Raw genomic sequence first — 26,433 nt, forward strand, 5'->3', positions numbered from 1 at the left:
TCCCTCCTAATCCATTGCTTATCCGTTCTCCTACAGCGGTCAATTCAACTCAACCCATCTCTTCCTCCATCTCTCTCCATCTCTTCTTCCATCGCTCTCTCCATATCTCTCTCCATCTTTTCCTCCATCTCTCTCTCCCCTGCCTGCCTCCCTCTCCCTTCATCGATCCCTCACTCTGTCTCCAAACTCACTCTTTCTTCTTGTTGTCTCCGTCTCCTCCGGCCAGGTTGTCCACAGCGATGGCCAAGAAGACATTCAGCAGGATGTCTGTGACACAGAGTTCAGGTCAAACAGCCATTCACACGGTCAGTCTGACTAGTCAAACAGCAGCTACACTGATCAAGTCAGTCTGACTAGTCAAACAGCAGCTACACTGTTCCAGTCGGTCTGACTAGTCAAACAGCAGCTACACTGTTCCAGTCGGTCTGACTAGTCAAACAGCAGCTACACTGTTCCAGTCGGTCTGACTAGTCAAACAGCAGCTACACTGTTCCAGTCAGTCTGACTAGTCAAACAGCAGCTACACTGTTCCAGTCAGTCTGACTAGTCAAACAGCAGCTACACTGTTCCAGTCAGTCTGACTAGTCAAACAGCAGCTACACTGTTCCAGTCAGTCTGACTAGTCAAACAGCAGCTACACTGTTCCAGTCAGTCTGACTAGTCAAACAGCAGCTACACTGTTCCAGTCGGTCTGACTAGTCAAACAGCAGCTACACTGTTCCAGTCAGTCTGACTAGTCAAACAGCAGCTACACTGTTCCAGTCAGTCTGACTAGTCAAACAGCAGCTACACTGTTCCAGTCGGTCTGACTAGTCAAACAGCAGCTACACTGTTCCAGTCGGTCTGACTAGTCAAACAGCAGCTACACTGTTCCAGTCAGTCTGACTAGTCAAACAGCAGCTACACTGTTCCAGTCAGTCTGACTAGTCAAACAGCAGCTACACTGTTCCAGTCGGTCTGACTAGTCAAACAGCAGCTACACTGTTCCAGTCAGTCTGACTAGTCAAACAGCAGCTACACTGTTCCAGTCGGTCTGACTAGTCAAACAGCAGCTACACTGTTCCAGTCGGTCTGACTAGTCAAACAGCAGCTACACTGTTCCAGTCGGTCTGACTAGTCAAACAGCAGCTACACTGTTCCAGTCGGTCTGACTAGTCAAACAGCAGCTACACTGTTCCAGTCAGTCTGACTAGTCAAACAGCAGCTACACTGTTCCAGTCGGTCTGACTAGTCAAACAGCAGCTACACTGTTCCAGTCAGTCTGACTAGTCAAACAGCAGCTACACTGTTCCAGTCAGTCTGACTAGTCAAACAGCAGCTACACTGTTCCAGTCGGTCTGACTAGTCAAACAGCAGCTACACTGTTCCAGTCAGTCTGACTAGTCAAACAGCAGCTACACTGTTCCAGTCAGTCTGACTAGTCAAACAGCAGCTACAGTGTTCCAGTCAGTCTGACTAGTCAAACAGCAGCTACACTGTTCCAGTCAGTCTGACTAGTCAAACAGCAGCTACACTGTTCCAGTCAGTCTGACTAGTCAAACAGCAGCTACACTGTTCCAGTCGGTCTGACTAGTCAAACAGCAGCTACACTGTTCCAGTCGGTCTGACTAGTCAAACAGCAGCTACACTGTTCCAGTCAGTCTGACTAGTCAAACAGCAGCTACACTGTTCCAGTCGGTCTGACTAGTCAAACAGCAGCTACACTGTTCCAGTCAGTCTGACTAGTCAAACAGCAGCTACACTGTTCCAGTCGGTCTGACTAGTCAAACAGCAGCTACACTGTTCCAGTCGGTCTGACTAGTCAAACAGCAGCTACACTGTTCCAGTCGGTCTGACTAGTCAAACAGCAGCTACACTGTTCCAGTCGGTCTGACTAGTCAAACAGCAGCTACACTGTTCCAGTCAGTCTGACTAGTCAAACAGCAGCTACACTGTTCCAGTCGGTCTGACTAGTCAAACAGCAGCTACACTGTTCCAGTCAGTCTGACTAGTCAAACAGCAGCTACACTGTTCCAGTCAGTCTGACTAGTCAAACAGCAGCTACAGTGTTCCAGTCAGTCTGACTAGTCAAACAGCAGCTACACTGTTCCAGTCGGTCTGACTAGTCAAACAGCAGCTACACTGTTCCAGTCAGTCTGACTAGTCAAACAGCAGCTACACTGTTCCAGTCGGTCTGACTAGTCAAACAGCAGGTACACTGTTCCAGTCAGTCTGACTAGTCAAACAGCAGCAGACGCTACACTGATACAGTGAATCTCCATGACCTAAACTCTAGGCTCTGTTAGCCATACTGTATGAACTCTGAACTATGTTGCCTATACTAAATTTATACCTACATTACATTTACATTTTGTCATTTAGCTGACACTTTTATCTAAAGCGACTTACAAGTTCTGTATGACAATTCGGCAGGAAGGGTACTACATTGTATATTACTATCGCACTTCGCTGTTACATTTGCACTCTGGTTGGATGCCAAACTTCTTTTTGTTGTTCTGTACTTGTGCTGCACGATGACAATACATTTGAATCGAAACAAATCTAATCTAATCTAATCTAATCTAATCTAATCTAATCTAATCTAGCTAGTCAACTAGCTGCTGTGTGAAGGATACAGTTGCCGCAGATGAACAGGATGACAAAGTAAATAGAGACGATCATCCCAGAGAACACAGGACCTCCGTACGCCATGATCCCATCATACATCACCTCGTTCCAGTCTTCCCCGGTTAAGATCTACAACACAACATAATCAATACATTCCATTAATGATCTTGGTAGTGAAGTCAGGTCCGTTATTTACATTTAATTAAATTAAATTACAAACCTTTATTTAAACTTGAAAGACAACTGAGGTTCCCCTCATTTACAGTCACGCCAAGTGTACATACAGAAATAAGCATAAAAAATCATAACAATAAAACAATAAGAGGCAAAGAGCAAGGATAACAAATGAATTAAAACATGTACAACTCGATTGACAAAGGAGATCAAGGTTTTAAACTCTGTAACGGAGGGGAGAATCTCAAGCTTTAAGGACAGTTGAAGTTCATTCCATGAGCTAGGGGCATCATAGCGAAATGGAGATTTACCCTGTTCCGAGCAAACTATAAGATGCTGATCCACTATATACACCCCTGGTCCTGTTAGGTTATATACGCTTGATCTTATTATGATATCATCAATCAATGAATTGTATTATTGATCATGTCAGTGAATGGTGTAACTTCTGGTATGTACTCACCAGGCAGTCAGTCTATGCAGGGATAACGGATCCTTAATCATAACTGTTTTGCTAATCTCTACCACTAACTGATATAACACAATAGTCATTCTACCAAAACAGCGGTATCAAGTAGGCTATTTCCCAGGAAAATCATCCAACACACAAAATTATACGTTTTATGTCACCAGCAGTTTATTTAGAATGCATAGAAGACTAACTCAGTAGTTAGCAAGTCAATACAGTGCAAGAACACAACAGCAATGACCAAGTATCACAAATAGTAACAATTTAAACAGTTTAAACAGATTACATGGACATTTGTGTCATGTGAGCGGTGTTTGAAGAAAGATGTTTAAATCTTTACCTGAATACATGTGATCAGTGTTTGAAGAAAGATGTTTAAATATTTACCCGAATACATGTTATCAGTGTTTGAAGAAAGATGTTTACTTCTTTATCTGGATACATGTTAGCAGTGTTTGAAGATTTTTTTTTACCTCTTTACCTGGATACATGTTAGCAGTGTTTGAAGAAAGATGTTTACCTTCAAAACAAGCTAGTCAGACTACTACTTGACCTGACTCCTAGAACCCACCTCACCCCTGCCCACTTTGACAACCTAGGATGGCTTAGAGTAGACGACAGAGTACAGCAACTTGCAATGGGCCTGGTCTACAAGATACACTACGCGACCAAGGTACCCATGTACATGTCAAAATACTTCCCAAAGGTCAGTGAATACCACGATCACAACACCAGAGGGAGCTCCACAAATCATGTAAAACCCAGATTCGGCTCAAACAAGGGACTAAACACGTTTCGCAATTATGCCACATCAATGTGGAACGCCCTACCTAAAGCTGTAAAGGAATGTGAATCACTACCCACTTTAAAAAACACCTACGTGAGACTGCAATTCGAAACTGGCCCCTACAAATGTCCTAACCTAGTTGTACAGTAAATGACCAAGTAAGGCTTTGTCAGTATTCCAATGTACAGTGTAAAATGTGTGTGTGTCCCCTACCCAACCCCCCCCCCCACCCCCCCCCACCTCCAATGTACAGCCCTCTCCAATGTACAGCCCTCACCCAACCCACCCAACCCCACCCCACCCATCCAACCTCCTCCAATGTACAGTTTCTACGCCAAATGTATATACACTCCTTTTCTGGACACTTTTGTATCACAAACAGTACTGTATTTGCAAATCTGATATGTCATAAATGTATAGATGTAGCAGTACTGTCTATCTGTATGTCATGTATGTCATATATGTTATGATGAATTGAAAATGGGGGACCCTGATGTAAACAAGACGAAAGTCTTTCTCTGGTCTGCATCCCCTTAACAATTGTATGTATTGAGCTGTACTGTACTGTACCCATTCTGCAATCTGTTAATAAACTTTTCAATCAATCAATCAATACCTCTTTACCTGGATACATGTTAGCAGTGTTTGAAGAAAGATGTTTACTTCTTTACCTGGATACATGTTAGCAGTGTTTGAAGAAAGATGTTTACTTCTTTACCTGGATACATGTTAGCAGTGTTTGAAGAAAGGTGTTTACTTCTTTACCTGGATACATGTTATCAATGTTTGAAGAATGGTGTTTATATCTCTACCTGAAAGCATGTTAGCAGTGTTTGAAGAAAGATGTTTACTTCTTTACCTGAAAGCATGTTATCAGTGTTTGAAGAATGGTGTTTATATCTCTACCTGAAAGCATGTTAGCAGTTTTTGAAGAAAGGTGTTTATATCTATACCCGAAAACATGTTATCAGTGTTTGAAGAAAGGTGTTTATATCTATACCTGAAAGCATGTTAGCAGCGCCTGAGGAAAGGCATCGAAGGTGCTTCTCTTGGTCTGAGTTTCGTCGAAGTTGAACTTTCCTCCGAACAGCTGCATGCCCAGCAGAGCGAAGATGATGAGGAAGAGGAAGAGGAGTAGCAGCAGGGAGGCGATGGACTTCATAGAGTTGAGAAGAGACGCCACTAGGTTGGACAGAGCTGTCCAGTGGCTAGACACAGAATAATGCAATATTATACAATAATATAGAATATGATATAGCATATTATACAATAATATACATATTATATATTAATATACTATATTATACCATATTATATATCATAGTATACATTAGTATACCATACTCTACCATTATACCACAATATACCGACATTACACAATAGCATAGCATAGTATACAATAATATGCTATATTATATTTAAGCATTTAAGCAAATTTGAAATCTTGTACATTGTGACCATTATTCAGATTAATTGCCATTGTCTATACCCTACAAACTTTTAACTTTTGTTGATTATACTCACTTTATACATTCTGTACCTACTGCTGTCAATGTCTACAACTGCCCTACAAACACCATATACAATTATGCTGTATATAAATATATTTATTCTTACTTACATTCTTACACATTCAGACATACTACCCGCTATGAAAACCAGACAGAAAATGCTCTGAACTTCATAAAAGTCAGTCAAAGCTTACCAAAAGCTTAAACAGTGATCTCCAAGCCCACGTGGTTAAACTCAAACAACAACGAAACAGGCTAATGATCAATGATAAAACTGAGAAAACAAAAACAAACTCAGAGAGCTTTTGGAAATTATTCAACAACCAACTAGGCTGTAGCAAAAAACTAAAAACCAGATTTTCAAACATCAACTGAAAACACTCTCATCACAGACAAGCTGGATGTGGCCAATTACTTAAACATATTCTTTACAAACATAGCCACAACATTGGTTAATAAACTACCCTCCCACTCTGGGCATTTTGGAGTAGAACACATCCTACTACAAAAACCTAGGGGTTCGCAAAGACGACTTCAAACTCGAAATGGTAACAACGGATGAGGTGTTAAAAAAACTGAGTGCCCTCCAACCTAACAAGGCCACTGGCCATGACAATATCCCCTCCAAATTCCTTAGAGACTCAGCAGCCACCATCACCCCAGTCATCACCCACATAATAAACCTCTCTATAAAACAGGGACACATCCCCAAATATTTCAAAATTGCGAGAGTGACCCCCCTGCACAAAAAAGCAGCAAATTAGACCCAGGCAACTTTCACCTCCATCTCGAAAGTTATGGAAAAAAAATTCTACTAACAGGTCGAAAAGTACCTTGCGGAAAAAAAGCGAATCTATGAATTCCAATCTGGTTTCAGAACATCCCATTCCACTGACACATGCCTTCTCTATTTGAACGACCACATCAAACACGAGGTGGACACGGGCAAATACTGCGGCATGGTCATGCTGGACCTCCAAAAGGCTTTCGATAACGTCAATCACCCCATTCTGATTGATAAGCTAAAAGCAATTGGTTTTGATAGTTCATCAGTGAGCTGAATGCAATCCTACCTGGAAGGGAGAGAACAGATGGTGGAGGTGAACAGCACACTGTCCCCCCCCCCCTCCCAGTGAGCTGTGGTGTTCCACAAGGAAGCATACTAGGACCTTTACTGTTCCTAATTTATGCAAATGACATGTCATCAGTTTGTGACTGCAACTTGCTCCTGTTCGCAGACGACTCAGCCCTGCTGGTCTCTGACAAGAACAAGTTGCAGGTTGAAAAAGCCCTCAGCTCTGAACTCTGCAGAATCTGCACCTGGCTCACTGATAACAAACTATCATTACACCTGGGTATAACAGAATCCATTCTCTTTGGATCAAATAGCAAACTCAGAAAGGCCAATGGCTTCCCTGTTACAGTGGGTGACATTATTGTCACAAGGAAAGATGAAATTAGCTACCTGGGTTCCCCATCCTAGAGGCAAATCTTTCCTGTGACAAAATGGCAACCAATGTAATAAAAAAGTCAACCACGAACACGATTCTTGTACCGGATCTCCTCTCTGGTAAACAAGAATACCTTGAAGACTCTAACAGGGGCACTCATTCAACGGTACTACGACTATGCTTGCACCTCATGGTACCAAAGCACCTCAAAGGCCCTAAAAACAAGGCTAGCAAACATCACAAAACAAACTGGTCAGACTACTGTTGGGCCTTACTCATAAAACCCACCTTACCCCTGCACATTTTGACAACCTAGGGTGGCTTAGAGTAGACAACAGAGTACAGCAACTTGCAATGGGCCTGGTCTACAAGATACACTACACCACTGGGATACCCATGTACATGTCGAAATACTTCCCAAAGGTCAGAGAATTCCATGACCACAACACCAGAGGGAGTTCCACAAATCTATTTGCAGATGACACACGTGTATTCTATTCACATAAAGATCCTGATACCATCATTAGGGTCTTAAATGAAGAACTTAACAAACTATAAATTTGGTTTAAATGCAACAAATTATCACTAAACATTAAAAAAACAAATTATTTTTTTTTTGTCTCAAATCTGTGATTTTTAACTCATCATCTAAAGTAGTGATCAATGACATCCCCATAGCTATGGTGTGTTCTACACGATTCCTTGGTGTTCTGCTTGATGAATCCCTATCATGGAAACCTCATATCACAGCCATAACTACAAAAATGGCCAAGATTATTGGTATTCTTGGAAAAACATGTCACTTGTTGAGCACTGAGGTTGCCACAATGTTATATTACTCTATGGTTTACCCATATATCAATTAGTGCTATTTAGTTTGGGGTAGTACTCATCAAACCAAACTTGAGCCCATATACCGTCTGCAGAAACAAGCTCTAAAAATAATCAGTTGTTCATTCTTCTCAGCCTCTATTCCATAAGTTAAGTATACTCACTGTCTATCAAGTGAATCATCTTCAGACTGTTTATTTGTGTATAGTTCTTTAAACAGAGCCCTTCCCCCTTTTTTCATGACATGTTTGCCCACAATCACCAAATTCATAATTACCCCACACATAGTTCCTGTTTGCTTAGACCACCCCTTTCCCACACTGTTTACTTTACCGAGGGTCAAAGTTTTACGAAAAGCTTGTTCTCCAACAGCCGTTGAAGAATTAGGTGAACATGACACTGGTGAGTCTCCTGGTCCTTGGAGAAAATCAGAATATCGTCCACGTAAACAAAAATGTACTGTCCATTCATGTCTCTGAGTACGTCATTAATGAGATTCTGGAACACTGCTGGGGCATTGGTAAGGCCGAACGGCATCACGAGATACTCGAAGTGGCCGATAGGGGTATTAAAAGCAGTCTTCCACTCGTCATCCTCCCGAATGCGAGCGAGGTGGTAAGCTCTGCTCAGGTCCAACTTGGAGAAGATAGTTGCACCGTACAGAGGACCAAACGCAGAGCTGATGAGGGGCAGCGGGTATTTGTTCTTCACCGTGATCTTATTAAGACCCCGGTAATCAATACATGGTCTCTAGAGTGCAATACCGGCCGCATCCTGCCAGGTGGCAGTATCGCCCACCCTTCGAAACGTTTTTTTCACACGCTGTGTTAAATTTAATTCACTCCGGGCGCAGTTTTTTTGGTCAGATGAGTCCAGCGGTTCACGTGATCACATTGAAACGCGTCCAATGCCCCTGATGCATGTGTTGGGGTGGATTATGTTGGCGACACGATGGACACCAATATGGGAAAATCGCGATCAAACAATTAGAATATTGTTTTTGGGGTACCTCCTAGTGAAGGTAAGGACTATATGACATCAATCCTGCTTTGATCCAACCATGATTTCACATCGATCGCAACGACCATGTGTAACGTACTCCAAAACGTATGCCGTTGGTGACGATCAAAGCATCAAAAAACGACCCCCCTCCCCTTTCATGCATTCATGATGAAACATAATACCTATTATATACATTTGATTTGGAAATAGTAGCATGTCCAGGAGAGCAACACCAAGACTTTTAGTAAAAAAGCCGTTTTCTGGAAATAGCCAGGATCACTCTGAAACTATACTTATATTCACCACGGTATAACACGCGAACATATACATGAAAAAATTTATTCTTTTTCACATATTGAACGATGGATAGTTGATGTCAAATGAGCCATAGTTTTGTATCCATAGCTATAATATAGAATATAGATATAGCCCTGCAAACACTGCCACTTATTCCTATCTCTTAGAGCGGTGGCGCAGTAGGAACAAAGATGGGCTAGACCCGTGGCGCTGATTGAGTTAAACAGGGTCTTAAAACCTTTCTATATAGTCAGGCTTTTAATTGATCATGTATGCTATAGGGTGACCATATTTTGATTTCCAAAAAAGAGGACATGCTGGCCCCAGCCTCGAGATACATAATGATACTCAACGTTTACTCAAATAGGCCTTATTGTTATACTATATTTAAAGTATGCCTCATCTGTATGGATAGAAAATTATTATTTATATTATTTTATATAACAATAATATCTCTCTATAACCAAAGACACACCAAACCAAAGTTACTCAATAATCAACATGTTTTATTATGCCTAAAATGATCTCCCTGACAAATCTCAATGGCACAAGAATAACTTAAAAATCAACCTGTAACAAAATAATAGCTCTCTTTTCAAGTCTTACTGGACAACAATAAATAACTAAATATTTTGAAATAATGTTCTAAATAATACATCTTCTGTAGAAAATCCAGCTTTAACAAATGATCTCTGTATCTTTTCAATGTAAATAATAAAACAGTATAACCTCACAAAGATACTAATCTAATTATTTTAAAAGTGCACTATGCAGTTTTGCTTCATACACAGCTTCATACACCAGGCTGTCAGGAAGCTGAACTCTCTCCCAGCTCTCCCCCCGCTCTCACTCTGCCACCACAGAATCTGAACTAAGAACACACCCCCCCCCCACTGACACACACACTGCCACTTCACAAACTCACTGTCACTTTACTTTACTGCCATTATTTTTATTTACATTATATTAGTTTACCGCCATATCTATCATCTCACTGCCACTTTACTGCCATTATTGTATTCTACTGCCATTATTTGTTAGTTATACTTACTATGTACCATTGCTGCAAAAAAAATATTTGCACTAAGTTCTCTTTTACCTCCTATATTTATTTCAATCATACATACATTTTTTTAGCCACTGTATACTGTATATAGTCCTGTATAGTGTATGTACATCGTGTCCCATATGTTACTTATTTTTACCTCTTTTTTGTATCCACTTTTTCTCCTCTTTTTCAATTTTTCTCCCATCCCAATTCCATTGTGCCAATTCTTCCCTCCCCTGTCTTGAATGTTGTTCGCATATGCCCCCCACTGGCCGGTTGTAGGGAGGATAGAAGCCTTGCATCACGTGTCCCCTCCGGTACACGAGGAGGCAGCCTGTCACATTTTTTCACCTGGCAGCGCGGACTCTCATTGGCGAGGTGTAACGTCGTGTGGGAGGCTCACACTACCCTTGCCATTTCCTGTCTCTGCTGTGCAGGCATCCCCAACCGACCTGTAGGAGTCGCTGTCCACAACGTCCAGATTACCACCCATCGACTTCCACCCGCTAACTCTGCCAAATGAGTTAGTATGACGGCTGGCCCAAGCCGGAGGCAACGCCGACAGCCGGAGTCGACCCATATGTTACTTATGTTTATAGTGTCCTATATGTTACTTTATGTTTATATTAGACCTTTTTTTATATACACCGTGGGAAGGGGGAAACGCAATTTCATTTCTCTGTATGTCTTGCACATTATGAGAAGCGACAATAAAGCTGACTTTGAATTTGACTTGACTTTGGATTTGTACATTAATTTGCATAACTTTCCATTAGTGACCATGACATATTTATTACCTATGTTTATTATATAAATCAAACCAAAAACATTTTGAGGCACCATGAACCAAATATAAGGCTACAAAACATGTTGGCAGTGTCAGAGTCTGGAAATATCTTTTTTCCAATCCATGCATCTGTAGCTGTTGTGATGTTTCACAGTATGAAATGCAAACGCATTTACAGCATCCTCTGTTTTCCTGGGTCTAACAAAGAATTCGGTAAACTTTGCAGACAAACTCTCACATTGCACAGCGTTTTAAAATGTTTTTCTGTGTCCATGTGCGTGCGTTTGAATCTTAACAGGTGGGGTACCGCGTCGGGCCGTCATGCCCTTGCGTTGAACGGCACTTTGCGAGCGATTTTAATTAACTTTCTTCTCTTTCTTTTTTTACACACTTTTAATTTCTATTATATATGATGTAACGTGTATGGTTATGTTATTTTGATTAACTTTTTACTGCCTGTAAAGCACTTTGTGATTTTAATCTAGAAAAGCCCTATACAAATAAATGTACCTTACCATACCTTACCTTAGACACACACACACACACACAGATATATGTCGATCTACTATGTTGAGAGAGTATAGAGCCATATGACCAGGCATCATATGGTCTTAACAATATTTTGATAATAAACGGGTATGTGAGAATCCAAATAGCGACAACGTATGATTAGCTCTTTGCTAAGCTAAGATATCTCGGTGCAATTATTCTCCGCTAACAAGTTAATGTCATCAAACAGCCAGACGTGTTACAACACCCCTCCCCTTACCGTGTGACTTTAAAGATCCTCAGCAGTCGAACGCAGCGCAGGACAGAGATGCCCAGAGGAGGCATGATATCCAGTTCCACCAGGATGGTCTCCATGATGCCGCCACACACCACGAAGCAGTCAAAACGGTTAAAGAATGCCACAAAGTAGTGACCCAACGTAAGACTGTACATCTTCAACAACATCTCCACCGTGAACAGAGACAGCAGCACCTTGTTAGCAATGTCTAGATCAGAGAGAGAGAGAGAGAGAGAGAGAGAGAGAGATGATAGAGAGAGATGATAGATATATATAGATGATAGAGAGAGATTATAGAGATATACGGGCATGACGGCCCATATGAGAAGACGAAAATAACGTTACATATTAAGAGGATAATATTATTAATTGTAAAAATTATTCTTGATGAGGACAAAGAATATTATATTATAGAATATATTATACAACAAATAATGATAATTATTATTTATTAAAGAAAGAAAAAGCCTTGCAAAAAAAAGGGCACTTTGGTCATCAATGGTCACATGGGCAAGTGCTTGGGCCCCCCCCCCCCCCCCCCTCTGCACGTGAATGTGTGTGTGCATTTGTGTATATGTGTATGTGTGCATGTACAGTACCTGGATGTGTGTGCATTTGTGTATGTATGTGTGCACGTATGTGAATGTGTGTGTGCATTTGTGTATGTGTGCATGTACGTGAATGTGTATGTGCATTTGTGTATGTATGTGTGCATGTACAGTACCTGAATGTGTGTGCGCATTTGTGTATGTATGTGTTTGCACATGTGTGTGTACCCTGGACTTCTGTCAGCCAGTCAGGTTGGTTGTAGTGCTCGGAAGCGCTGAGGGAGGTGTTGAGGAAGACGAGCAGCAGCACCAGCCAATAGAACGTCACAGATTTAACAGCCGTACGACAGTTCCTCCTACAAACCCTGTTCCAACGGCACAGAGTACGACTGAGAGAGAGAGACACACACAGAGAGAGAGAGAGAGAGAGAGAGAGAGAGAGAGAGAGAGAGAGAGAGAGAGAGAGAGAGAGAGAGAGAGAGAGAGAGAGAGAGAGAGAGAGAGACAAAGATAGCATATTCCTTTATTGATCCCAGGCATCATGGCAGCATGGGGGAGGGGGGAGGGGAGGTACAGGTATGGGCATGGTAATAGTAGAATACATAATATAGGCAATACAATTATAGTACAGTAGAAAGTAAAAAAAATAGGCAGTATAAACAATATAATTAATTATGCATTATGCCGAATATGAGGATGTAGGCAGTGTAATCAAGGTGCATATGAGGGTCTGTATGCCGTATCAGTTATATTATACATTACAATAAATATGGCTACAATAAACACTAGAATCGAAATATATACTATGAGTATGTAAGTATACAGTTTTGATTGATTGAAATTTGTATTAACAGATTGCAGAATGGGTACAATACAGTACAGCTCAATACACACAATTGTTGAGGTTTACATCAGGGTCCCCCATTTTCAATTAATCATAACATATATAACATTCATGACATACAGATAGACAGTACTGTTACAAAACAAATTCTAAAAAGAGAGTATATACATTTGAGGGGGAAGAAACTGTACATTGGAGGAGGTTGGGTAGGTGAAGTGGGGGGGGGGGGGGGTTGGGTTGGGTGGGGGTGTTTGGTAGGCGGGGTGGGGGGGGGGGGGTGGGGAAACTGTACATTGGAGGGGGTTGGGTTTGGACATTTACAGGGGCCAGTTTCTAATTGCAGTCTCCCGTAGGTGCTCTTTTAGAGTGGTTTTGAAGGTGGGTAGTGATTCACATCCCTTTACAGCTGTGGGTAGGGCGTTCCACATTGATGTGGCATAATTGCAAAACATGTTTGATCCCTTGTTTTAGCCAAATCAAAGTTTAACATGATTTGTGGAGCTCCCTCTGGTGTTGTGGTTGTGGTATTCACTGACCTTTGGGAAGTATTTTGACATGTACATGGGTACCTTAGTGGTGTAGTAGTGTATCTTGTAGACCAGGCCCATTGCAAGTTGCTGTACTGTGTCGTCTACTCTAAGCCATCCTAGGTTGTCAAAGTGGGCAGGGGTGAGGTGGGTTCTAGGAGTAAGGTCAAGCAGTAGTCTTACCAGTTTGTTTTGTGATGTTTATCATTTAGTTTTAGCGCCTTTGAGGTGCTTTGGTACCATGAGGTGCAAGCATAGTTGTAGTACCCTTGAATGAGCGCTCCTGCCAGAGTCTTCAGGGTATTCTTGTTTACCAGAGAGGAGATCCGGTACAAGAAACTAGTTTGTTGGTTGACTTTTTTTTTATTACATTGGTCATTGTCACAGGAAAGTATTTGCCTCTAGGATGGACCCCAGGTATGTAATTTCATCTTTCCTTGTGACAATATTGTCACCTACTGTAACTGAGAAGCCGTCGGTCTTGCTGAGTCTGTTTTTTTAACCGAAGAGAATGGACTCTGTTTTACCCAGGTGTAATGACAGTTTGTTATCAGCGAGCCATGTGCAGATTCTGCCGAGTTCTGAGCTGAGGGTTTTTTCAACCTGTAACTTGTTCCTGTCAGAGACCAGCAGGGCTGAGTCGTCCGCGAACAGGAACAAGTTGCAGTCACAAGCTGACGACATGTCATTTGCATAAATTAGGAACAGTAACAGTATATGTATATATGGCATGAGAGAGACAGAGAGAGAGAGAAACACAGAGGGAGACAGATAGACAGAGAGAGCGAGACACAGAGGGAGAGAGAGAGAGAGACAGAGAGAGAGACAGATAGAAAGAGAGGTAGAAAGAGAGAGATAAGGGGAGAGCGAAAAGGAGATAGAGTAAAAGAGAGAGATATAGAGAGGGGGAGATGGATAGAGAAAGAGAGAGAGAGAGAAAAATGTGAGAGAGAGAGAGAGAGAGAGAGAGAGAGAGAGAGAGAGAGAGAGAGAGAGAGAGAGAGAGAAAGATAGAGAGAGAGAGATTAGGGTTAGATACCATGTCTGCCCTCCACTGAAGATATATCCTAGTCCATCAAAAGAGGACTGGTCCACTCTCCATCCACTGCTGACCACAGTGAGATGCCCCCCCCCCCCCCCACACACACACCATACACACACGCACACACGCACACACACACGCGGACGCGCACACGCACACGCACACACACACGCACACGCACACGCACACACACACACACACACACACACACACACACACACACACACACACACACACACACACACACAAATACACACATAGTAGACTCACCAGCAACTGTTCTTCATCATTTTGGCACTGAGAGAGAGAGGGGGGGCAGAGAGAGATACAGAGAAAGAGACAGAGGGAGAAAACATGAATGAGCCTCAGGTTGTCTCAGCATGTGATCATTATTATATGTCTACATTATAGTGAAGCAGTGTGTGTGTGTGTGTGTGTGTGTGTGTGTGTGTGTGTGTGTGTGTGTGTGTGTGTGTGTGTGTGTGTGTGTGTGTGTGTGTGCGTGCTAGTGACTGGCTGGCCTTAAGGTCCGCTGAGTTCGCTCAGAACAGGGTAAATCTGCATTTCGCTATGATGCCCCTAGCTCATAGGAATTGGAATTAACTTGGAATTATTTAAAGGGGAGATGAAGCATAGCGATATAAACATAGTCATAGCATCAAATTAGTATTTAGATAAGCCACAGAAAAAATCACGTTATAAAAATAAGCAGTTTCTAAGAAAAAAATTGTTATATCCTTTTTTGAAGCATTTATCAACATGGGCGCCGCCATTTTGTTTGGTGACGTCACAGTGTTGGTTTGGTCTGGCTCCTGCTGGGTAGCTGCCTAGTAAACATGGAGTGTCAGTAAATGCAACGTTGCCTACCAAACAACGGGACAGTGTGGTTCTTTTTGTATTGCTCCTGGCTATTCAAACGAATTTTACCGTGTGAAAGAGAGGAAAGTTGGTTCATTTCCACAAACTACCAGTGAAAAAGACAGTGTTGTTCAACCACCGTCGTGGGGCATTTAGCTACCTGGCTACCTAGCTCCAGTTCAACCACCGTCGCGGGGCATTTAGCTACCTGGCTACCTAGCTCCAGTTCAACCACCGTCACGGGGCATTTAGCTACCTGGTTACCTAGCTCGAGTTCAACCACTGTCGCAGGGCATTTAGCTACCTGGCTACCTAGCTCCAGTTCTGCTAACTAGCTACATGCAGCATTTAGCGAGCTGGGTTAGCCGGCTAGTTGGCTTTGAATCCCGGCTGCGGCTAGGTAGCCAGGTAGCTAAATGCCCCGCGACGGTGGTTTAACTGGAGCTAGGTAACCAGGTAGCTAAATGCCCGGCGACGGTGGTTGAACTGGAGCTAGGTAGCCAGGTAGCTAAATGCCCTGCGACGGTGGTTGAACTGGAGCTAGGTAGCCAAGTAGCTAAATGCCCCGCGACGGTGGTTGAACAAAACAGTTTTTTTCACTGGTAGTTTGTGGAAATGAACCAACTTTCCTCTCTTTCACACGATAAAATTAGTTTGAACAGCCATGAGCAATACAAAAAGAACCACCGCGGTCCCCTTGTTTGGTAGGCAACGTTGCATTTACTGACACTCCATGTTTACTAGGCAGCTACCCACTAGGAGCCAGACCAAACCAACACCGTGACGTCAGCAACAAAATGGCGGCGCCCATGGGGAAAACAGGGAAATTATATTTGGTTTTTCAGACAAATAAGCAGGATTTCACATTTGATTATAGGACCCTGTCTTACACAAGGTACACAACAAACAAACTAGGATCACATTGTTCAATGCTTCATCTCCCCTTTAAGAGTTTAACCTCTTAAACCCGATCAGCCTGGTACCAGTACGAGATCTATTTCACGTCACACATAGATCAATACAGTCCGTATTAAGTGATGTTGCGTTTCTTTTTCAAATGTAGCCAAGAGTAAAGACCCTGGGGACAGTGGCTCGGTAGGTAGAGCAGTTGTCTGGTTATCCGCAGGTTCTCGGTTAGATTCCCGCTCCTCCCGGGAGGTCCGTCCACGGGAGTGAAGGGAGCCAGAGTCAGGGTGGTGGAACACAAGGGAGAGTCTGTGGAATCCCTTTTTTTTTTTGATCCACTTTTTCTCCCATTTTTCTATATTTTCTCCCATCCCAATTTCGTATCATCCAATTCAACCCTCCCCTGTCACGAACGCTGTTTCTTGCCTCCCACAAGCCGGCTGCAATGTGGACTAAGTCATACATAGCACAAGTCCCCTCCGGTACTTGAGGTAACAGCAGTCGCATCTTTTCACCTGCGCAGCTCGATCTCTCAGTGTCGAGGAGTAACGCGTGGGAGGCTCACGCTGCCCCCGACACTTCCTGATTCTACTGCGCAGGCGCACCAACCGACTTGTAGGAGTCGCTTGTTCACAACGTTCGATCCCCACCCTTCAGTTTTCCCTCCCCGTAATACGGCCAATGTGTATTACTGCGGAAGACCAGCTAAACTGAAAACAATGTGGAGAGCTGGATTCGAACACGCGAATCCTAGCGTCTCCACACTGGTGGCGAGTGCCTTGCCCACTACACCACCTAGCCGCCCGAGTCTGTGGAATCCTATGAGTTCTAATTACGTTCTGGGAACATGTTGCAGGTCTGGCTGGTTCTTGTAGCACAGGTTCCTCATCAGCGGCAGGTGTGTCGACGGCTGATTGTGCTGATTGCGTGCAGGTGCACCGCTGCGCGTGCTGCGCGTATGCAGAGGTAGAGGGCAGGCCGACCCACAACACAAAGTGTATATTTTCAGCACTATGTTTGTTTACCAATGATTTTAAGTGTTATTAGCTAAATATGAGCTTATAAAGATCTCTGCACATTGCACCGGAAACTGGATGATTTAGACGCGAGAACATGACGGCGTCATTAAATCGTTGTAGTCCTAAGAAAGAGGAGACCCAGGGCTTTCGATGGATGTCGACATTTCCTAAAACTACGCTAGCAGGCTCACACCAGCCGCAGTCAAAGCTGCAGCCGCGTGACGTGAAAAAAAATCTTGACGTGAAAATCGTGATTATATCTCACGGGTCGAACAAACCTCAACGCTATTGCCATAGAATACAACGTATATTGTTTCTTTACCTTTCTGTGAACGTCTAAAAGAAACGTGTCACAATCCGGTAAAAATTGGCAGAGCTATGGACATTATACAAAGGTAACTGTTGTGAAGGGCCAGATTAAACCGAATATATATATTTATTTATATATATATATTTTATTGTATTTGTATATTCTCTAATATTCCCTGATATCCCTTGTATATTCCTTGTACAATATGCATTGAATATCCATTCTAGCCTACTGAACATCCCATAATAGTCTCCATTCTACTATTGGTCGAGACCTTGGTGCCAGGCTGCCATACCCCCCAGACCCAGTTCAAACGTACCGCTCAACATGTACGAACAAGTCCTAGTTCCGCGTAGGAATCTGGCTACCGCACCACTAATGGTACTATTTGTTCATAGTGCGTATATATACTGCGCTTTTAGTTTATATACTTTCTTTTAGTCCAGTTTCTTACCCTCCAATGGAGTGACAGACGTAAAGCCTCCCCGCGACGCCACGTGTGGGAGTAAGGCCAAGTTCGGCCTACCATCGGTATTGAGACATCGTGTATATTAATATTTGAATAGTCATATTTGGCACTATATCGTCGAGTTGGACGTAGTCTATTAAGCTAATAATAGTCTATTCATATGTAGTGCTTCGTGCGGTGAGAATACTATCGTAGTCAGTACCCCCATCGTTTCGGGTAGAACTGGCTGCTTATCCAGGGTGGCCGACCCCATGTGAGGCTGCACCCGAGGAGCCCCAGAGCCGACGAGCGAGTGGACCTGCATATCGGATTATTCTACCGACGACAGCCCGCCTTCCCAGGCACGGATTATGCTTTGTATACAGTGATTATTCTATGGATAAAGACCAACACTGCCGTGTGTTGGAAACCCCCCCCCCCCGGAGAGGACGACAGGTGAGGAGACGCTCTACATGACGAGGTCGCTTCACGTCTCTCCATCGTGGACCGGAGGAAGCCGGCCCACAGAGAGTCCAACTGCTTTCATCTGTGGATCGAGGATCGCTGAGGCACCGAGCCGCACAACCGTGGGTTCTCCCAGGATACCCTCGGCCAGACGGATACAGCCAGACTCTACCCCCCCCCCCCCTTCTCCAGTTGTCTTACAAGCGACCGGAATCCCCCCCTAGTGTATCCAGTTCTATAATCATTAAAGTATCATTGCTATTATTCCTTAAATATTCCAGGTTGTATATTTACCGCCTGCGCCACCAGAGATTGGACGTTCTCTATTGATATACCAACGAATACTCATTTGCCATAAAAGTGCATCCTATTTCAAATCATAAATGTAATTAAGTGATTGCTCTACATACCTTTTGCTATGTATTAATTATTATTAAACGCAGACTTTCGACTTGGTACATTTGTGTTGGATCGTTTCATCTACGTGGGAGTGTTTACCATAATTATTTATGCCTAGTACTGGGTGGCCAGAGTCTAAAGTACAAGAGGTAGTGGTAGTAAGTATCATATCTAACAATACAGTCAGGGAATTGTACCCCTCAGTTACAATTGGTCCTTCGAGCCGGAGGGTAATTAGTGTAATATTAATATAGTGTTATTAATATTGAAATGGCCTATGATGAACACTCCACGAAACGATCCTCCTAACCAACGCCCGCAGCGCGAACGACGGCTCCCTCAGTACTTAGAGGCTTACGCTGTCAGTCAACAACCTAGTCTTCTACTAACAGTAAACGCGGTAAAACTAGAAAGTAAAAGTATGTCTAACCCCAACGCCCAGACTACCCCGACCATAGAGGCCCCTACGGGTTCTAATGTAACTGACCAAGCTCACGGTGGGGACCAGTGGGAACCAGACATGACTTCACACCCCGCCAGTACTGAAGAAGTAGTCCCCGATGAGTCCCGGGAGGAATACAACGCTACCGAGAGAGAACTCGGCACGGAAGAAGACGGGGAGAGCACCGTGGAGATAGAGCTCCAAGGCTCCGCAAGGAGTACCCCGAGGGAAGGCTCCCCTATACAACCGCCTTCTCCCAGCGAGGCAGAGAGGACCCTACAGCAGGCCTTCCTCATCAGCCTGAACGCCGCTGCTGAACGCGACCGACTGCAGATCCAGCAGCGGAGCGAAGAAGAGCATATATGTCTAGAAATAAGACGCATTCAGATGGAAGAGAATGTGGCCCGAGACCGAGCAGACAGCCAGCGAGCAGCTGCTGGTGCTCTACGGGACGCAGAGCGCGACAGACAGCAAGCGCAACTAATAGAACAGCTGATCAGACGGACAACACCCTCTCCCTCCGCCAGAGGCTCCAGGAACTCGTCTAGACACACCTCCAGGGCGGCATCCCCTAGCCGAGTAAACAACCCTGAACTTGACCAACAGACGAGGTCTATACCCCCCACAGACCACCTCCCCCCACCGGTCCAAGCGAGACCTAGCAACCGGGAAGGAGCAGCATATCCTGTGGAGAGGCTAAACCAGAGACTACAAGCACTGGATGACCTAACTGAAGACGAAGAGGAAGAGGAGGAGAACCGCGCCCGACGACAGCACAGTACTCTACCGGACCAGGAGGTCCGGTACAGCCCAGGCTATACTCCCGCGGAGCTGCGCTACAGACCCCCGACTCTATACACGGGTGAGCACGACGCACGACCCGCACCGAGGAACAGCACCTGGACAAGCGGGCCATGGTACACTGCCGGTACCAGCCCATACCAAGGAGCGGGAGGAGACTCGCCTAGGAGGCCTCTCCCCCAACGCTCGCCGATGTATCCACAGTCAGCGTCATACATTGGCACGCCTATGGTACCCGACTTCACCCAAGAGAACCGGGCCCAGTATACAGAACTCCGCATGTGTCTGGAGACCATGTTGGTGGATGTATTGGATGAACGCCATAAATACGCCATCCTACTGAAGCACTTAAAGGTACCCCGCGCACATAATATAGCGCTCGCCTACGCGACTTCCACCACCCCATACACAGCAGCGCTGGTAGCATTGGACCAGAGGTATGGGCGCATATGGGATTACGTGATCCAGGAGATCCGACACATCGACCGCTTACCCCCAGCAATAGACAATCGAGCACTGGACGACCTGTCCATCAGAGTGCAGTCCCTGGTAGGGATGTTGGGAGCGCAGAGAGAGAAGGGGAGGCATGAACTTTACGCCAACTCAAATGTGGAAAGGATCTTGGAGAAGCTGCCGCCCGCTCGACAGGAGCGTTTTAGGCGGCAGAGAGACCACCGAGACCCGAATGGCCCCGAACCGAACCTCCTCGATCTAGCAGACTTCCTGGCGAGAGAAGTCAGCAGCCTACGGCTAGATACATTCGGACGGAGCACCCCTGGCTCCAGAGAAGGAACCAGACGACTAAATGATGGAAGAAGATCGGTGACTGTGATGCACCAATCGGAGTCAGTACCGAGCAGCAGGAGCCACAGTACCCCCTCCAGAACGGAGAAGTGGAAGATAGTGTGCCCCTACTGTGAGAAAGAACACTGGCTAGCGCAATGTGACTCCTTCCCCAAGCTGAACGCGGAGGAAGCAAGTCAATGGATAAAGTCCAACAAGCGCTGTTTTCGCTGTGCGCGCTCACACATGGCAGCCGAATGCCGCTTAAAGAAAAGGTGCACCAAGTGCGATGGAGCCCATCTGGACATACTTCATGACAGTAACAGACGGCGCCCTTCACCCGCACCATCCAGCAGCAAAGCAAGCGTCATGTACATCGATCCCGCCAGCAGCAGTGGAGCCCGAGTACTCCTAAAAGTAGTGCGTGTGACACTAAGCTACCAGAATAAAGTCCTGGACACTTACGCCGTCCTCGATGACGGGTCAGAGAAGACCCTTCTGCTCGCCTCCGCTGCGGCCCAGCTAGGGCTGCGGGGAAGCGAAACCCAAATGACAATTCGGACAATAAGACGAGATTTGAAGACGATAAAGGGCGAGAATGTCTCATTCTCTATCGCAGCAAGCGGCCAGCCTGAGCGACGGTACCAGATTACAGACGCTTTCACCAGCCAAGAAATAGGACTATCGCGGTACACATACCCCGTCGCCAAGCTGATGGAGAAATATGCACATCTGCGCAAGTTACCGATCCCGCTCATAGACAATGCTATGCCGACCCTGTTGATAGGCTCCGACCATGCAGACCTCATTGTCCCGATAGACCGGGTTCATACCGGACCCCGAGGCTGTCCTGCAGCAGTCGAGACCCGTTTGGGATGGACTCTCCAAGGCCCGCTCGCCAAATCTCTCAACCGAAGTACAGCCACTAGATGTCTCCACTCCCGAGTCACAGAGGGAGAAACCGCACTCCTGCAACACGTAGAGCGGCTATGGACCTTGGAACAAATGCCCTTTAAGAACGGAAAGAAAGACATTCGCTCTAAAGATGACATTTACGCCATTCACCTCCTCGAGACAGGGACCAAGAGAGTCCCGGTCAACGGCGTGTTGAGATACACCACGCCACTCCTGCGGCGAGAAGGAATGCCTACTTTCCACGCCAAGACAGACGCCACAGAACGGTACCTGCTGAACACGGAGCGGCGCTTAGCCAAGAACCCCGCCCAAGAGAGTGTATACCGCGCTGAGATTGAGAAGCTCATCACAGCGGGACACGTCACAAAGATGGACATTAAAGAGGCTGACCAGACCACTGAATCGGGGTACGTGCCTCACCACAAGGTCCATCACAACGGTAAAGACCGCATAGTATTTAACTGCAGCTACCAGATCGGATCCCAAAATCTGAATAAAGAGTTACTGCCCGGTCCCACACTCGGCCCCTCCCTACTCGGCGTTCTACTCCGCTTCCGCCAGGAAAAGGTGGCCATCAGCGGGGACATTAAAGGAATGTTCCTGCAGGTGAGATTAGTAGAGGAGGACAAGCCCCTGTTACGGTTCCTATGGAGAGAGAAGCCAGGAGATGAGCACCCAGCCATCTACCAATGGGAAGTCCTCCCCTTCGGAACGACGTGCAGCCCCTGCTGTGCTACATTTGCACTACAGAAACATGTAGCAGAGGACCCAGCAGCGGACGAAGAGGTCCGACACAGCGTAAAGAACAGCTTCTACGTAGACAACTGTCTACAAAGCCTTTCAACCCAGGAAGAAGCCGAGGCTCTCCTGATTAAACTCCGCGCCTCATTGATCAAAGGCGGCTTTGATCTCAGGCAGTGGGCCAGCAGCGATCCGCAAGTACTGCGCAGCCTCTCCTCCGAGGACAAGGCAGCCAGCAGCGAGACCTGGATGGCTACAATCCCGGTAGAAGCCCAGGAGATGACCCTGGGATTGGTGTGGCGATTCAAAACAGATTCGCTTCACTACAGACACAAGCCCCTGACTACGGAGCAGGGAAGGCCGGCGGCGGCGCCGACCACCAGACGGAGTGTGTACACAACACTCGCCCGACAATATAACCCGCTAGGATGTATTCTACCGTACACCACCAGGGCAAAAATGATTGTACGAGCATTGTGGGACAAGGACCAGGGCTGGGACGACCCCATTCCCGCACACCTTGCATCCACCTGGAGAGAGTGGGAGATGGAGCTCCACTCACTCCCAGGCGTTAATATGCGCCGAAGCTACTTCCCACCCACGGTGAGGCCAGAGACATGTAAAATGGACTTACACGTCTTCAGTGACGCCTCAGAGGTCGCATACGGATCAGTAGCCTACTTGCGGGCCCAAGAAGAGGGGGGAGAGATCTACACAGCATTTGTCCTCGCCCGCTCGAGAATAGCCCCACGCAAGCAACAATCTATCCCACGTCTAGAGCTCTGCGCAGCCCTAGCCGGAGCGCACCTAGCCACGCTCATCCAACGTGAGCTCACCATACCGGTGTCTAGAACAATCCTGTGGTCAGATTCCACGACAGTACTCGCCTGGATCAAATCGGACTCATGCAAGTACAAAGTCTTCGTGGGAGTCAGAGTCACCGAGATTCAAGACTTAACCGAAGAGTTAACCGGAGAAACAGAGTGGCGCTATGTTGATACAAAACAGAACCCAGCTGACGTCATCACCCGGGGAATGCCCCTAGATGACCTCACCCGTCGCAATGTCTACAGTGACGGCCCAGCATTCCTAAAGCTCCCGGAAGGAGAGTGGCCCACGCCTATCCCGAGGGAAGCCAGTCAAGAGGAGGCTGAGAATAAGAAACCTATGTTCTGTGGATTGAGCACTGTTATCTCCGCAGACCCCAACATAGATGATTGCACTACCATAGAGAGTGCACAACAAAGGACATTCCTACTGCACTACCTACCGTCTCTACAGACCCGCCAGAAGTGGGTAAAGGAGAGAGACAATTTGACAGAAGGAACAGTCGTCATGATTATTGATCAATCACTGCCCAGAGCTATGTGGCCGGCCGGCCGCGTAAGCAAAGTGATCACCGGTGCCGACGGCAAGGTCCGAGCAGCTGAAGTGCTTGTCCAGGGTCGCACTTACACCCGTCCCGTGGCGAGGCTCATAGAACTGCCCCGACTCCCAGACACAATCGATGATGACCATGACCCTATAACCCTATGACTTTGTGAAGTTGACTGACCCCTACAGCAAACCCTTATGTGTAAATAGACAACGCGATTAATCTGTCTCTGCTTAACTGATTAGGTCTGGGACCAATCAGGGGGTGGCTGTTGTGAAGGGCCAGATTAAACCGAATATATATATTTATTTATATATATATATTTAATTGTATTTGTATATTCTCTAATATTCCCTGATATCCCTTGTATATTCCTTGTACAATATGCATTGAATATCCATTCTAGCCTACTGAACATCCCATAATAGTCTCCATTCTACTATTGGTCGAGACCTTGGTGCCAGGCTGCCATACCCCCCAGACCCAGTTCAAACGTACCGCTCAACATGTACGAACAAGTCCTAGTTCCGCGTAGGAATCTGGCTACCGCACCACTAATGGTACTATTTGTTCATAGTGCGTATATATACTGCGCTACTAAAGTAGGACTTTCTTTTAGTCCAGTTTCTTACCCTCCAATGGAGTGACAGACGTAAAGCCTCCCCGCGACGCCACGTGTGGGAGTAAGGCCAAGTTCGGCCTACCATCGGTATTGAGACATCGTGTTCTCTCCTCCACATTGCCTGTGGAGCTTTTTTCCCCTATTGTTAGGTTTTAGTGAGTTTTTCCTTACCTTCGCGTGGGGTATGTCTGGGAGTGCTTGCATTCTTTCATTTATTTGCATTCATCTAAAAAATGTTTGGACCCTATGGTGTTCTTGTTCTGTTCTTGACTTATTGTTATGTTGTCTTCTTGACTTGTTTAAAGAAGACCTGTACGGCCCATGGGGACATGGGGCCCTATAAATAAATTTGATTTGATTTGTGTATATTAATATTTGAATAGTCATATTTGGCACTATATCGTCGAGTTGGACGTAGTCTATTAAGCTAATAATAGTCTATTCATATGTAGTGCTTCGTGCGGTGAGAATACTATCGTAGTCAGTACCCCCATCGTTTCGGGTAGAACTGGCTGCTTATCCAGGGTGGCCGACCCCATGTGAGGCTGCACCCGAGGAGCCCCAGAGCCGACGAGCGAGTGGACCTGCATACCGGATTATTCTACCGACGACAGCCCGCCTTCCCAGGCACGGATTATGCTTTGTATACAGTGATTATTCTATGGATAAAGACCAACACTGCCGTGTGTTGGAAACCCCCCACCCCCGGAGAGGACGACAGGTGAGGAGACGCTCTACACGACGAGGTCGCTTCACGTCTCTCCATCGTGGACCGGAGGAAGCCGGCCCACAGAGAGTCCAACTGCTTTCATCTGTGGATCGAGGATCGCTGAGGCACCGAGCCGCACAACCGTGGGTTCTCCCAGGATACCCTCGGCCAGACGGATACAGCCAGACTCTACCCCCCCCCCCCTTCTCCAGTTGTCTTACAAGCGACCGGAATCCCCCCCTAGTGTATCCAGTTCTATAATCATTAAAGTATCATTGCTATTATTCCATAAATATTCCAGGTTGTATATTTACCGCCTGCGCCACCAGAGATTGGACGTTCTCTATTGATATACCAACGAATACTCATTTGCCATAAAAGTGCATCCTATTTCAAATCATAAATGTAATTAAGTGATTGCTCTACATACCTTTTGCTATGTATTAATTATTATTAAACGCAGACTTTCGACTTGGTACATTTGTGTTGGATCGTTTCATCTACGTGGGAGTGTTTACCATAATTATTTATGCCTAGTACTGGGTGGCCAGAGTCTAAAGTACAAGAGGTAGTGGTAGTAAGTATCATATCTAACAATACAGTCAGGGAATTGTACCCCTCAGTTACAGTAACTGTACTTACAGTAGATTTAATTCACAGTCTTTGCTGCCCTGTAACGGGTGCCTGGTGGTACTAAATTTAACTCTACCATTGGGAAGAGGAGATTTGGGCCGATCGATAGATTAATGACTTGGCCATAATAAGGTCATTTATAGGCCTGACATTCTATATTCATATTTCAAATTGCATGTGTCCGGATGGCAAAATTCAGTACTGTATCTATAGAAAACCCTGTAAATCATCTGCCCTTTATTAATTTCAAGAAGGTGCTGAATGAGCTCAGTGGCATCTGCAAATGATTTATAGA

General features: G+C 45.3%; 1 protein-coding gene across 1 annotated transcript in view; it reads right to left on the reverse strand.

Moving 5' to 3' along the window:
- The window catches only part of LOC311243998 (voltage-dependent L-type calcium channel subunit alpha-1D-like), a gene marked incomplete at both ends in the record, with an annotated part of 170,375 nt that overhangs the window by 74,927 nt on the left and 69,015 nt on the right, over nt 1-26,433 (reverse strand). The window contains 6 exon segments of the mRNA XM_084333407.1: nt 192-267; nt 2,616-2,736; nt 5,038-5,245; nt 11,734-11,959; nt 12,528-12,688; nt 14,983-15,009. Of these exon segments, the coding sequence (XP_084189533.1) occupies nt 192-267; nt 2,616-2,736; nt 5,038-5,245; nt 11,734-11,959; nt 12,528-12,688; nt 14,983-15,009 (819 nt within the window).

This window comes from Notolepis coatsorum (genome assembly GCF_963971535.1).
Source record: "Notolepis coatsorum genome assembly, chromosome: 17".
NCBI classification, from domain to species: Eukaryota; Metazoa; Chordata; class Actinopteri; order Aulopiformes; family Paralepididae; genus Notolepis; species Notolepis coatsorum.